The 12,914-nt window shown below is 38.8% G+C and overlaps 1 protein-coding gene across 2 annotated transcripts in view; it reads right to left on the bottom strand.

The window, feature by feature from the left end:
- Galnt1 (polypeptide N-acetylgalactosaminyltransferase 1) overlaps positions 1 to 12,914 on the bottom strand; it is a 74,229-nt gene that overhangs the window by 17,556 nt on the left and 43,759 nt on the right. For both annotated transcript variants that reach the window (XM_051202130.1, XM_051202129.1), the window contains exons 6-8: positions 7,078 to 7,285; positions 3,968 to 4,138; positions 2,228 to 2,345 (exon numbers count right to left, since the gene is read on the bottom strand). In XM_051202130.1, the coding sequence (XP_051058087.1) occupies positions 2,228 to 2,345; positions 3,968 to 4,138; positions 7,078 to 7,285 (497 nt within the window). The remainder of the gene's footprint in view (positions 1 to 2,227; positions 2,346 to 3,967; positions 4,139 to 7,077; positions 7,286 to 12,914) is intronic.

The raw sequence follows: 12,914 nt of genomic DNA, 5'->3' as shown, positions 1-12,914 counted from the left end.
TTTCTTTTCAAATGAATATGGGAATTGTCTTTTATTTATATGTAGTTACTGGTAATTCCCCCCCCCAAAAAAAATGTCTATAAACTACCAAATCTGAAGGAGAGAGCAAAGTAGACTGCGTTGGACATATGGTGACCTATGCCTTTAACCCCAGCATTCAGGAGGTGGAGGCAATGGACCTCCATGAGTTAAGGCCCTCCTGGTCTACAGAGTGAGTTCCAGGATAGCCAGTGTTACATAGTGAGATCCTGTCTCAAAAATAAACTATAAAGTTCAGGACTCAGAGATCCTGCTCTGGTATACAGCCAGTACTTCCCAAGATCAAGTGTTTGTCAAAAATACAAACACAGGTTACAGACTATACACAGAAGAGTGAGATGTATAGCAGCAACTCTCAAAAGCAGATGACTCACAGCACCATAAATTCAAACTGCTGAACCACAATCAACTCTTGTCAACAAGGACATGTTGTTTCAGGAAACACTCAATATTACTCTGTTTGTTTTGTGTATTTAACATGTTTGATGTGGCTCACGATTTAACACTCACTACACACACCCATGATCAGGGAGTATTTAGCCAAATTAATTTCTATTCCTGTTTCTCCAAACTTGTGCCACTACTGACACATCAAACAGAACAGACAACATAATGTTTTTTTTTAACAAGATAGAGACAGCATGTTCTGATTTATTTGTTCAATCAATAAAACAGATGGAACAAAAGGAAAATCAAGTATAGGTTTATATTCTTAATTCAATGCAATTGTTTCAAAATACAGTTTTGTGCCATAAAGGAAAATCTCATATTTGCAATTGAAACTCACATTTTGAAAACCTTCTGGTTTGTTAAATAGTCAGTGTGTCTACCTTCAGGGCTGTTAAATAGTCAGTGTATCTACCTTCAGGGCTGTTAAATGGTCAGTGTGTCTACTTTCTGGTTTGTAAAATAGTTAAGTATGTCCTTGTTAAATGGTCAGTGTGTGTTCCTTCAGGGATGTTATATTGTCAGTGCATCTACACACTAGTTTTCCCAGGTTATACAGTGTTAGAGTTAGAGATAGATGGATTTCCCAGAAGGTCGTCTCTCCTTTTACAAGTAGGCAAGGAGAGTCTCTGAGAGCAAAGGGACTTCCTGCTTCCAGTTACAGAATACTCAGTTTGCTTCTACTAATATGCGATGTGTTAGAAGCTGTTTAGCAGCATATGTTAGTATCTAACATGCTGATTTAGTGAACACGAACTGAAAGGTCAACTAGGTTCAAGAGTAATTTCAGAACTGCTTTGTCTTTCTACTCCTTTTTGTGTGTGTATGCATGCCTGTGTGTGGTGGCCAGAGGTTAATAACGTCAGGTATCTTTCTAAATCATACTCTACCTTACTGATTTGAGACAGGGTCAATCACTGAAACCAGAGCTCACTGATTTAGCTATGGATTCTATTGACCTTGTGTCCCCAGCATTAGGATTATAGTATACATTGTCAAGCCTAGCCTTAAAAAAATAAAAACTGAGCATTTAACTCATTTGTATGCCAGAGGATGATAACCTGTAGAGTCAGTTCTCTCCTTCTGTCATGTTGGTCCTGGGGACAGTCTCAGATTGCAGAAGGTGTCTTTACCACTGAGCCATCTCAGCAGATCCATGCCCAGCTTTTTTTAGGTAGGAGCTAGGAATCAAATTCTGATCTCCATGCATATGTGGCAAGCTCCTTACTGAACCATCTCCCTAACTGTTGTCACTTTTAATGAAAAAAAAAAAAAAAAAAAAAAACAAAACAAAAAAAAAAAAAAAAAAAAAAAAAACTGATAAGGTAACCAAATTTAATGTAAGAGAACAATTTCAACTAGATAAGACGCAAATAACATAATCTGAAATTATGTTTTACAGTTAGGTACCACAGCATTCTGTTTAAATAACAAATTGTTTCTAATTAGTTGCTGAAGCTTGAATTACTTCCTTAAAATAACAGAAATTGAGAACTGAAGAATTATTCATAGGTTTAACAACTAGACTATTAAAAATAGCCAGATTATTTGCTGAAATAGTCTTTTTTTTCTTTTTAAACAAATCTTCCATATTGTCATCAAACTTTTTATAAGCTGAAGGTTCTAAAGTAAGGTTAAACTTTCTAAATTTTATTTCTTATACAGACAACAAGAATAATGAATACATGTTTGTGGTCAAGTAAAAGATTTTTTTTTGGGGGGGGGTTCAAAGGGAACTTACCCTAAAGGAAATTTCTAGGTTTTCTCCTCCCCAAATATCCATGCCAGCATCATATGTTCCAATTTCCTGAAAGTAATCTCTGTCTATTGAAAAAAGGCCGCCGGCCATTGTAGGTGTTCTGAAATTCAATCATAATACTATGCCATTAATCTTAGTAATGTAAAGTTTATAGTCAGTGTTGATGTTAAAGTACTACTTCAGCTGTCTCTAACTACATGACAATGCCTCTGCAGTGTTGTCACCCTCGGGGTCACTGTGCTAAGTACAATCCCTGTCCTTAGCACCCTCCCTGATCCTTGTTGCCAAGCCACTTCCTGTCTTGGACTCCTTACACTGAATGTATTTGTCATAATCTGCTCCATCTGACCGGGTACTTGATTTCAAAGTCCCAGCAACTATAAATGCAGTTGATAATTTTATTCAACTAGACTCAGGTAAGGGTTAAAATGCCAAGCTCTGAGGGGTGGCAAAAATGTCAGGTTAAGACAGGATGGAAACAGCTTTTCTTAGGTCTACAGAAATGTTGAGGGAGGGGATGCAGTACAGAGTAACATCAACAGCCTCCTGCTAAAGGGACCATGGTTCTAACCACCAGGGGCACGTTCTCTGCAGAAGACAAGTCCATGCATGCACAGGGTGAGGTGCAGGATAAAGCATGTGGAATAAAGCAGAGAAATGATAATGAAGGTGGGTCTAAATGAATGGGTATCAGTGGTTTCAGATACCCACTACTGAATTCTACGAAGGGGGAAAAACTGACTCCATCAGAGAAAATAATGAAGTTCCTGGGTCCAAGGATACCACAGGTGCCTGAGTTCAGAGGGCACTCATGTGTGCTCTTTCAGGCTCCTCCAAGACAGCAGCAGTAGCTCTCCAGTGAAAGCTGTAACTGCCAAAGTCTTCAAATGTCTAAGAGGCCTTGATTTCATACTGAAATCAACTAAGAGCTTCTTTGTACTGCTACGATCTCAGGCTGATTTCAAGAAAAGAAGGTGCTAAATGAAAAAATAAAAATCTATTCAGCTTCTCCAGAACTGGATTTGAATTCATGGGAAAAGAGACTAGAGAAGCTTAAAGTAGTAGAAAATGGAGTTCAATTGCTACAGAAGTTGGAGGTGGATACAATTGAGATAAGTACTAGGATGGTCTGGGTAGCTCAAGGTATCAGTTCCATGTCCTTACCAGCATGATTTTTATGCCTTCCTGGAAAAAAGTCACACATGATCATGTATAGTTAAAAAAGAAAAACAAATACACATTAATGGACATCCCTTTATTCCCTGTTAGTTATAGTAATTTTAGAAAATTGTGTGAAATAAGCTTTTCTAACCTTACTAGTCAGTAACTGTCATCCAGATGGTACATGTTAGTAAAATACAATACAATGCAAGACACAATTTTGAGACAGTACTTTAACATAATAACACATCAATTGGGGAGTAGTCTGATTTAATCACAGCTTGAACTTAGAAATCTGTAATACAGGAAATAAAGAACATAGGTATGACATCATCATTTCTCTTGTATACCAGAGTTTATAGAATTAAAACAAATCTAACTTTATTAACTGGAGGAGAAAATCCCTCTTTAAAAAAAAATAGATATATGTGAAATACAGTTCTTGACTACATACAAGGTACACAATTGCTGTGTGCTTCTCAAAGTACATCTTTAACCCAATTGATGAAATGTGTCACAACTCTCTGTAACACACCACAAAGGAAACATCTGACAACTCACCTGACAGGAAGAGTCCGGTCACCTTTCCTTCTGTCCATTTCTCTTTGGGGAACAGGGTACCAACGAAAATTGAGCTTCCAGTTAAATCCACCATAGGTCATGTCAGAGCCTGCCATGTACTCAAAAGTATCATCGCTGATCACATCAATGATAGGACACACCACTGTTCTCCTGATACCATAAGAATGGATTTAAAATCTTTCAAATGGTCCTTACTATACCAACTATACAACAAAACAACTAAAAAAGTTTCCTGCTACACACACACACACACACACACACACACAGAGTATCATAATCATTTGTAGGGTAAGAACCTTGTCCTTTTGCATTTTTTCTTTTACACATACTTTTTACTATTTGCCACATGGAAATATTATATTAGTAATTTTACAAATTTAATCATTTTTAGGCAAAATTTTCCCTTATAAACAACTCTGTCATTTCTGTTCTTCAGTGTTTTTGCTAGTGAGAAACTGAGTATATTCATGTGTATAATATACTGCTCTCAGGGCAAATGTCCAGCACTGATGTTGCTTAATTAAAGCCAGCATCTATCATTGTTTTCTAGTTGTGATATATAATTACAATGTACACATTCCTCCCTGAAGGTTCACCTTAATGCTATCAACTTTAAGCTGATTCCTTACACTTTTATTAATTCAAATATATTAAAATAAATAATAGCTCAGGACCTTTTGAATTCACACACACACGTATGTGTGTGTATAATTTTGTTTGCTTGTCCAGGAATTCACCATGTAGATTAGGCTAGATCTGCTTCCCAAGTGTTTGGACTAAAGATGTGCATCACCACAATCAGTTGAAATTTTAATTTTTTAAAAGGAAAACACACACACACCTAAAAACACTCAAATGACAATAGCTCTTTTGAAGGAAAAGTGTCCCAAATGCAACCCTTGGTAGATATAGTTTATAGGATGTAATACCATGTCCATTCTATTGGTGTTTAAAGAAGTCTTTCCCAACAAGGCAGTTAATCTCAGCATTCAGGAGGCAGAGGCAGAAGGATTTCTGTGAGTTTGAGGCCAGCCTGGTCTATAGAGAAAGTTTCAGGACAGCCAGAGCTACACAGAGAAAACCTGTCTGGAAAAACGAAAGAAATCTTTCCTATGGGCTGGTGAGATGGTTCAGAGTAAAGAAACTTGATCACCTGAATTCAATCCCTATGATCCACACTCTATAAGAGAAAACCAACTTCTAAAAGTTGTTCCTTAACCTCTACATGAGTATCATGACCTTTCCTTTCTCATAGGTACCCCACCCACCCACCCCACCCCGGACCAGCAAGCTGGCTCAGGAGCTATAAAGGTGCCTGCTTCCAAGCCTAACAACCTGAGTTTGATTTCCAGGACTCACATGGTAGGAGAAAATCCACCCCTGCCAGTTGTCCTCTGACCTTACACATGCACACACACACACACACACACACACACACTTTTAAAAATTTAAATCATAGGTCTTTACTTTTTTTTTAATTAAAATTATTCTAGACTCATAAAAATAGTTCACTTTCTTACTTTTTCTATACTGTGCTCAAACATCGATGGGAGCGCTAGCTGCCTCCTACACACAAAGATTCCTCTGCTGTGTGTGATCCAGTTCTCATTCTCACTGAGTATAAATTTTAGCATCCCAGCATTACATTAATAGTAAGCCTCACCATGAGTAGGAACTAGGCTTTGCACTTGTCACCCTCAACTTGTACATTTATCAAGGGACAAAGAGTACCCCAGAATTCAGCACAGACACCACAAAAACCAGCTGGCTTCAATGAATGGACAGCTTTTTACTCTCACTTTGTGATTTATCTTTCCTATTTTCTTTTTTCTTGTTTTTTACTTTTTTGTGTCAACTCAACAGCATATTTTAAAAAAACTATTTTTACATTTATCCATCACTTTAACATTATCAATTGAACATTATTCAAGATATATATAATCCACCACAGAGCTCAAACTCTAAGATATTTTAGTTGTTGCTCTAGTCAATTCTTTCCTATATACCACACACTACCTTCTCTGTATGGCTCGTTTCTAAAGTTTGCACAAGCATCTCCTAAACCAGTCACCTTGCGTGTCCTTCTGGTACAATGCTGGTTTGTTTTATGTCTCTGAGAAAAGATAGCTGTAGTGCCACCATTTGCTAACAAAGAGAATAAGTGAGGTGACCTTAGACCTTCCATTCTCCACTGGGCTAGTGAAAGTCTACTCTATATGATCTAAGCATTAAAGTTGATGTGGAAAGCTTTAAGGTCAAATTGCTGGGGCAGGCAGGAACTCAACTAATACAGGCCACACAGCCTGAAGGCACTTCTTTCTTGATACTTAAGAACCAAGAGAAAGTCAGACAATTCTTTGAAAAGTATATGATGTGAAAGATGAGATCCCAGAGCAGGGCAGCAATGCTTGTTCTGTATCAATAGGATTACAAGGCTATGTCATACACAACTATGTTCCTCAGGATACAATGTGCCTACTTCTCTTTAGCCTTGTGCTACAAGATGAGAGTTGTAGTCCCTACAAAGAGTCAACAGACATAAGATAATCTGCCTGCCCCTGTGGCAGTCTTAGACAACAGGGACAAGCAAACTTTCTGGGAGTTCATCACTGTCTCCCTGTTCTGATCCTATCTGGTCAACCTAGAGCACGGAGTAATTATTCTACAACATGCTGTCTAATTCATCCTTATCAGGAGTTTGCAAATTTGTCAACTGCCAGACTTTAAGAATGTGGTCTTGTTTATATTTTGTTTGGAGCACTCTTGAAGGCATTTTAAAGGCAATTTGAAAGAATGGTACTTTTGTATTTATTTAAAAACAAAATTTTGCAATGTTTCACACAGTCTAAGATTAAAAATACTAACTAAGCCAGGCAGTGGTGGCTTATGCTTTTAATCCCAACATTTGGGAGGCAGAAGAAGGTAGATCTCTATGAGTTTAAGACCAGCCTGGTCTACAAGAGCTAGTTCCAGGACAGCGTCCAAAGCTACACAGAGAAACCATGTATTGAAAAACCAAATAAATTAAAACAAACAACAACAATAACAGAAAACAAACAAAAAAACCTAAACAAATTCCAGAAAATTACCTGTCATGTTTGATCCTGGCTAAGAGAGGCTCCAGCCACCCTGCTGTACACTCACAGTGTGCATCCAAGAAGGTGATCACTTGGCCTTTGGACACAGCAGCTCCTTTTAATCTAGCTCTGATCAACCCAGAACGTTGTTCCATTCGAATTACATGAACTGGCACCTTGAGTTTTTTCACATAACTCTCTAGAGGTCTTTTCAAAAAGTCTGAAAATATAACAAAAGATGGGGAGGGGGAGAGCATGAACTGGCATCAACCAAATTTAAAGCAATTTTGGTTTTGCAGCATTCCTTCAACATACACAGAGCAGTCCTAGTGAGGCCCCTTGCCCCATCAATGCCATTCCCTCAAGGAATTCTGCTAATTTCATGGCACTATGAACTAGCTGTCTCTATTTTGCTATAAGAACACAAAGACAGTATCTGGCTCCAAGTGTCACCCAGGACAGGCATGTTACCATGTATCTATCAAGTTTCACAGTTTTCTTCCTAATCATGCTGAAGGATCTGCAATAGAAGCAAAGTAGCCTAGGCAGGTATGACAGCACATACTTTAATCCTAACCCTGGAAGGCAGAAGCAGGAGGATTTTGAGTTTGAAGCCACTATAAGTTACATGGGGAGTTTTGAGATCCTGTCTCAAAAACCAAAACACCAACACCCTCCCAACACATACACAAAACAGAAAAAGCAGCTTAAGAATATTAAATGTAGGCCAGGCAGTGGTGGCACATGCCTTTAATCCCAGCAATAGAGAGGGAAAGGTAGGCAGGTCTGTGTTCAAGGCTATCTTGGGCTACAGAAAGAGTTCCAGGACAGCTAGGGCTACACAGAGAAACCCTGTCTTGAAAAACAAAACACAAGAATATTAAATCTAGATCATAACAGAGAGAAGAAACAGTATGTCACAACCATTATAGTTTTTTAAAAAATGGTGACATTTCCTCCAAGGCAGAAACAAAGTATCTTTCTGGTAACAACATAGTCTCTGACTACAAACTCAACAGGAAGCAGAAAGTGAAAACCTGGAAAGAGAAATGCTAGACAGGAACTGAAAGGCAAAGAAAGATCCTTGCCAGACAAGTGTGAATCCCAAACTATTGAAGGTGATGGGATCATGACTTTCTAACTAGTGTAGTTAAACAACTGCATAGCTTATTCAGGGAAGGGAATACTGATTTGGAGAATTCCTATAACTAGCTCTTTCTTCTAAGACTTCAGCAATTCACAGAAATCATGCTAAAAGACTAAGTGGCTACTTGAATACTGAAAGCAAGAATCCAAGTGCTTTCTGTAAAATAGAATAGGATGACAAATGGAGCAAAGTGACTGTTTAGTAAGATCAGAATGAGACACTAGTAACATCATCAGAAATCCAAAACCCTCCAAAAAGACGGCTGTATCAGATCACTAATCTCATTTTCTGTTAACTTAATTTCTAACATTTGTGCTAAAACTACTATTTCAAAATAGCACTATGACTTCATGAACTAAGTCATAAGGTAAGAAGATTCTGAGTAAAAGACTTGAACAATGCCAATCTGAGAAAAACATTTTATACCAGCAGCGAGTGGGTCTGTGCCAGTTCCACATAATGTTAAATGTGTTTAACTTCCCAATGACCTATAAGGTTGTATTGTTACACATACCTTAAAAATGAGTATCTAAGCTCTCAGAACAATACATGAATTTGATCAATGTGACAGTTTGTTATGGCCCAAGCTTGTCTTACTTCAAATCCATCCCTTGACTCTGGACAGAGCTCTGTATGAACACTGGCCAGGCACAGTGGGGATATCTGTAAGCCGGTGCTAGGGGGATGGGACAGAGGGATGAGCTCTCAAATTTGAAGCCAAACTGGCCTACGCTTTGTAGCAAGACCCTGTCTCAAAAAAAACAACCTAACAAGCAAACAGAACATAACAAAAGAGCCTCAGGAGTGTGGACATTTAATCTGCACAAATGTGGATTAGCAGTTAGTCCACGAGTCTAGAACCAAGCAGAATCATATGTGAGCGAGTATGAGATATGCTTTAATACCTTGATCAAATAGTTAATTTAAAATAATACTTGAACACCAAAGTAATCTAATCCCCAGTCCTACTTCTGAAAACTATTAATGCTGCCCTATCTATTAACTGCAACAATAAAAAGCTGGGTTTGTTTTGTTTTGTTTTTCAAGACATAGTTTCTCCATATAACACAGTCCTTACTATCCTGGAACTTGCTTATAGGACAGGTTAGCCTCAAACTCACAGAGTTGGCCTGCCTCTGCCTTCTGAGTGATAAGATTAATATGCCTCCCCCTTTTTATTGGTAATAAAGTTTTAATGCATGACTCTGTAGCACTGTAACTAATTTTCTTGGCATTTCTTACATCTTTGTGACTTTTATACAATTGACATTATGAAATTTGTGTTTTCAGTTCATACCTAATTTTATAAGAATCAAGTCCTGGGAAGGTACTGATGATTAGAAACCCCTCCTCCTTAAATATCCTGCTGACTGCTGTCCTATAAATAGATCCCTAAGCCTCACTCTTCCATACAGCATGAGATTTTAAAAAGATTTTTGTCATTTGCTGGTACTGGTAAAATTTATATTGTACATTTGTATATACACTAGTATTTTATAATTAATTAATTGTTTATAATTTCTGGCTTCAAAGGTTTCTGAGTAAGGTTGCATTTACTTCACATTTTGTGTTCCCACTGTCAATATTCTAAGCACTCATAACATTTATTATGGTGCTACAGCTGTTACTGTTTAGTGACTGCTCTAAGATTCAACTGGAAATACATAACATTAAGTTACAATAAGGCTTATAAGGTGGCTCAGCTGTGTAAAGGTATTTGTCTGACAACCTGAGTTTGATTCCTGGGACCCATGTAGTGGAAGGGGAGAACAGACTCTTAAAAAGTTGTCCTCTGACATCTATACATACCTTGGCATATGCATACAGGCAATGTCTATCTGTCTGTCTCTCTCCCTTTCTCACATTTACACACACACACACACACCAATAATTATATACAATAAATTGTAAAAAATAGTCACAATGTAGTCATTCATTGTCACTTTAGTAGATAAGAATGCCTTGCCCCTTACTAATACCATCACCCAAAGGCAGCTTTGTTAACTTGTGTTTTGGGCTCTGCGCTAACCCAATAGGAAATTAGTTACATTGTTAAGTCTACAGTTGACCTCCTATACAGCGCTTAGACCCTTTGCTGGCTCCTTCCGGTCTTCATGCAGCAACACAGTCCTACTGAGCCACTAAGGATTGTGTTTTCTCACTCCAGGTATACCCAAAGTTTTCGTTTCCACCTGACTTGTTCATACAGATACAGTTCCATCAAATATCTCACTTTACCTTACAGCTGTGTTACACACAGCAGAACACACACTAGGACATTTATATCTCGGTTTTCTAAAAATTACAAAACCAAGAGGCACAATGTACAAAGCTGACTTAAAAAAATCTACATGTTAAGAAGGAAAAACAATGCTGTTCCCAGCAACACCTGAGAAATATTAGCTAGAACACTATAAGAAACAACAAAAACCCAGTACGCCCAGGCCAAGTAGGCTCTGGGACAGAGAGTGCAGGCAATAGTGAGCAGCAGCCCTGATGAAGGGTCTACCTATAGAGAAGCCACAGACACTGCCCTCAAGACTCTGGAGAGCTGTATTCCCAGGAGTGTTTCTGGGGCATGGCAGACTCTGTGACAGTACAGGTCTGGGAAGGTCAGGGACCCTTCTGAAAATGAATCACCTGACCTGAGCAGCGGCCAGACTATAAGGGTGGTAAAGAACATTTCCTAAACAGTGTCACTCTAGGCATGGGAGCAGCACCAGCACAAGCAGGAAAGAGGGTGACACTTTGACCAGCTCAAAGGAAGGTGCAGACAAGAGTAGGAGTATGGGAATGAGGTGGAGTAAATCCCTCAAAATATGACCAGAGTTGCCAGGTCATACAAGCCTTGGAGAAGTGCAATCTGTGAGTTTGAGGCCAGCCTGGTCTACAAAACAAGTTTCAGGATAGCCAGGACTGTTACACAAAGAAACCCTGTCTTAAAAATACAAAAAAAAAAAAAAAAAAAAAAAAAAAAAATGTACTTTTTCTGGACAGTGGTGGTACAGACCAGCACTCGGGGAGGCAGAGAAAGAATGATCTCTGAATTTAAGCCAGGACTACACAAAGAACCTGTCTCGAGAAACAAAACAGATTCACCTTTATTTTTTGTATATGTGTGTTTTGCCTACATGTTTGTCCCTTTATCACATGTGCCTGGTGTTCGAGGAATCCAGAAGGGTACTGGGTCCTCTGAGGCTAGAATTATAAATGATTGTGAGCTGCCATTTGGGTGTTGGGAATAGAACCCAGGTCCTCTGGGGAGTAGCCAGTGCTCTTAACCACTGAGCCCTGCATGTTTCCTCTTAAATGCTTACTCTACTGTACTGTGGAGAACAGATGGGGGGAAAGTGAACACTAACACAGAAGGACAAGACTGCTTGGTCTATTTTAGAATTCAGGTGAGAAATGTTGTATCTCGGGAATAGGAAAAAGCAGACTTATAGAGTTACGTAAAAGTAAAGAGTTTGCCCCAGTTACTGAGCTTCCCAGTTATCATCTAAATAATGCCATATAAAACTGCACTCTACAGCTCTCCATCTGGATGGTAACCTGCATTCAATCGTAACTGCAGAATGTAGTAACTGGTGGTTCCCAGATGCCAGAAACAGGGAAAAGGATTCTCAAGACTTTCTAGGCAGTAAAAGGAGACTCAGACCCTGAATCAGGGAACCTGGGGTAGCACTCAGGAGACTCCACCTAGTAACAAAGTAGGTATTTGTCCACACACGTTTTCTCTCACAGGTCTATACGCACTGGGGTGTTAAGGAAGTCCCACAATAGGAAAGTGGAGGAAGAACTGCCATGTGTGAGTTTATGTCACTTCAGAGTTGTAGGTACATACACATTTCTAATATAAACACATCCTACAAAAACTTCACTCTACACAGTCTTCTTGTGCACTCAGAGAATAAGAAAAACTCTGGAGGAAGGGAGGGGACAAAAAAATAAAATTACTGTCTGGGGAACAAACTCCCAATAAATAAATAAGTAAGCAAGCAAGTACAAGTCACTGGAAAGATTAATATCTGTAGAGTTATATGACTCAGCATGTTATTTCAACCCAGGACAAAGTGCATATACAGCAGCAGACCATAAGATGATATTGCTTAGTAACATCACAGCCAATTAAATTTGTGGTAAATATATTGTGATTTATACAATGACAAAAACTATCTGATGATGTATTTCTAAGAACTATCACTATCATTAAGGAGGGTATACCGTACATACCAGTCCTCAAATTAACTTAATTTTCTAAAAGAACTGGCTATTAACTAAAAATATCAACTTATGGTTTATATCTATTGTCAGCAGCTATCTGTGTTTAGACAGTTTGAAACACTTATCTTATGATTTTCTTTATTATCATTGTGGGTGTGAGTGCAGGTGAACAGATGCCACAGCAGGCATGGAGGTCAGAGTACAACTTCTGAGTCAGCTCTCTTCTGTGGGTTCCTGGGACTGAATGCAAGTTCTTACCTCCTGAGCCATCTCACCTGGCCTGTCCACAGTTACTCTTTAAGTGTGCTTTACTTAGTTAATAATAGCTCTTCTTCTTATGGTCCCCCAGAGAAGAGGAAAGGGACAAGATTTCCTGAGCAAATTGGGAGCATGGGGGGGGGGATTAAGAGAAAGAGAAGGAGAAAAGAGGGAGAGGAGGACCTGAGGGACCAGGAAGATTGAGTTGGGGGTGGGGAAA

The sequence above is a fragment of the Phodopus roborovskii genome, unplaced genomic scaffold (assembly GCF_943737965.1).
Source record: "Phodopus roborovskii unplaced genomic scaffold, PHOROB, whole genome shotgun sequence".
NCBI classification, from domain to species: Eukaryota; Metazoa; Chordata; class Mammalia; order Rodentia; family Cricetidae; genus Phodopus; species Phodopus roborovskii.
This window is presented reverse-complemented; position numbering and strand designations above follow the sequence as displayed.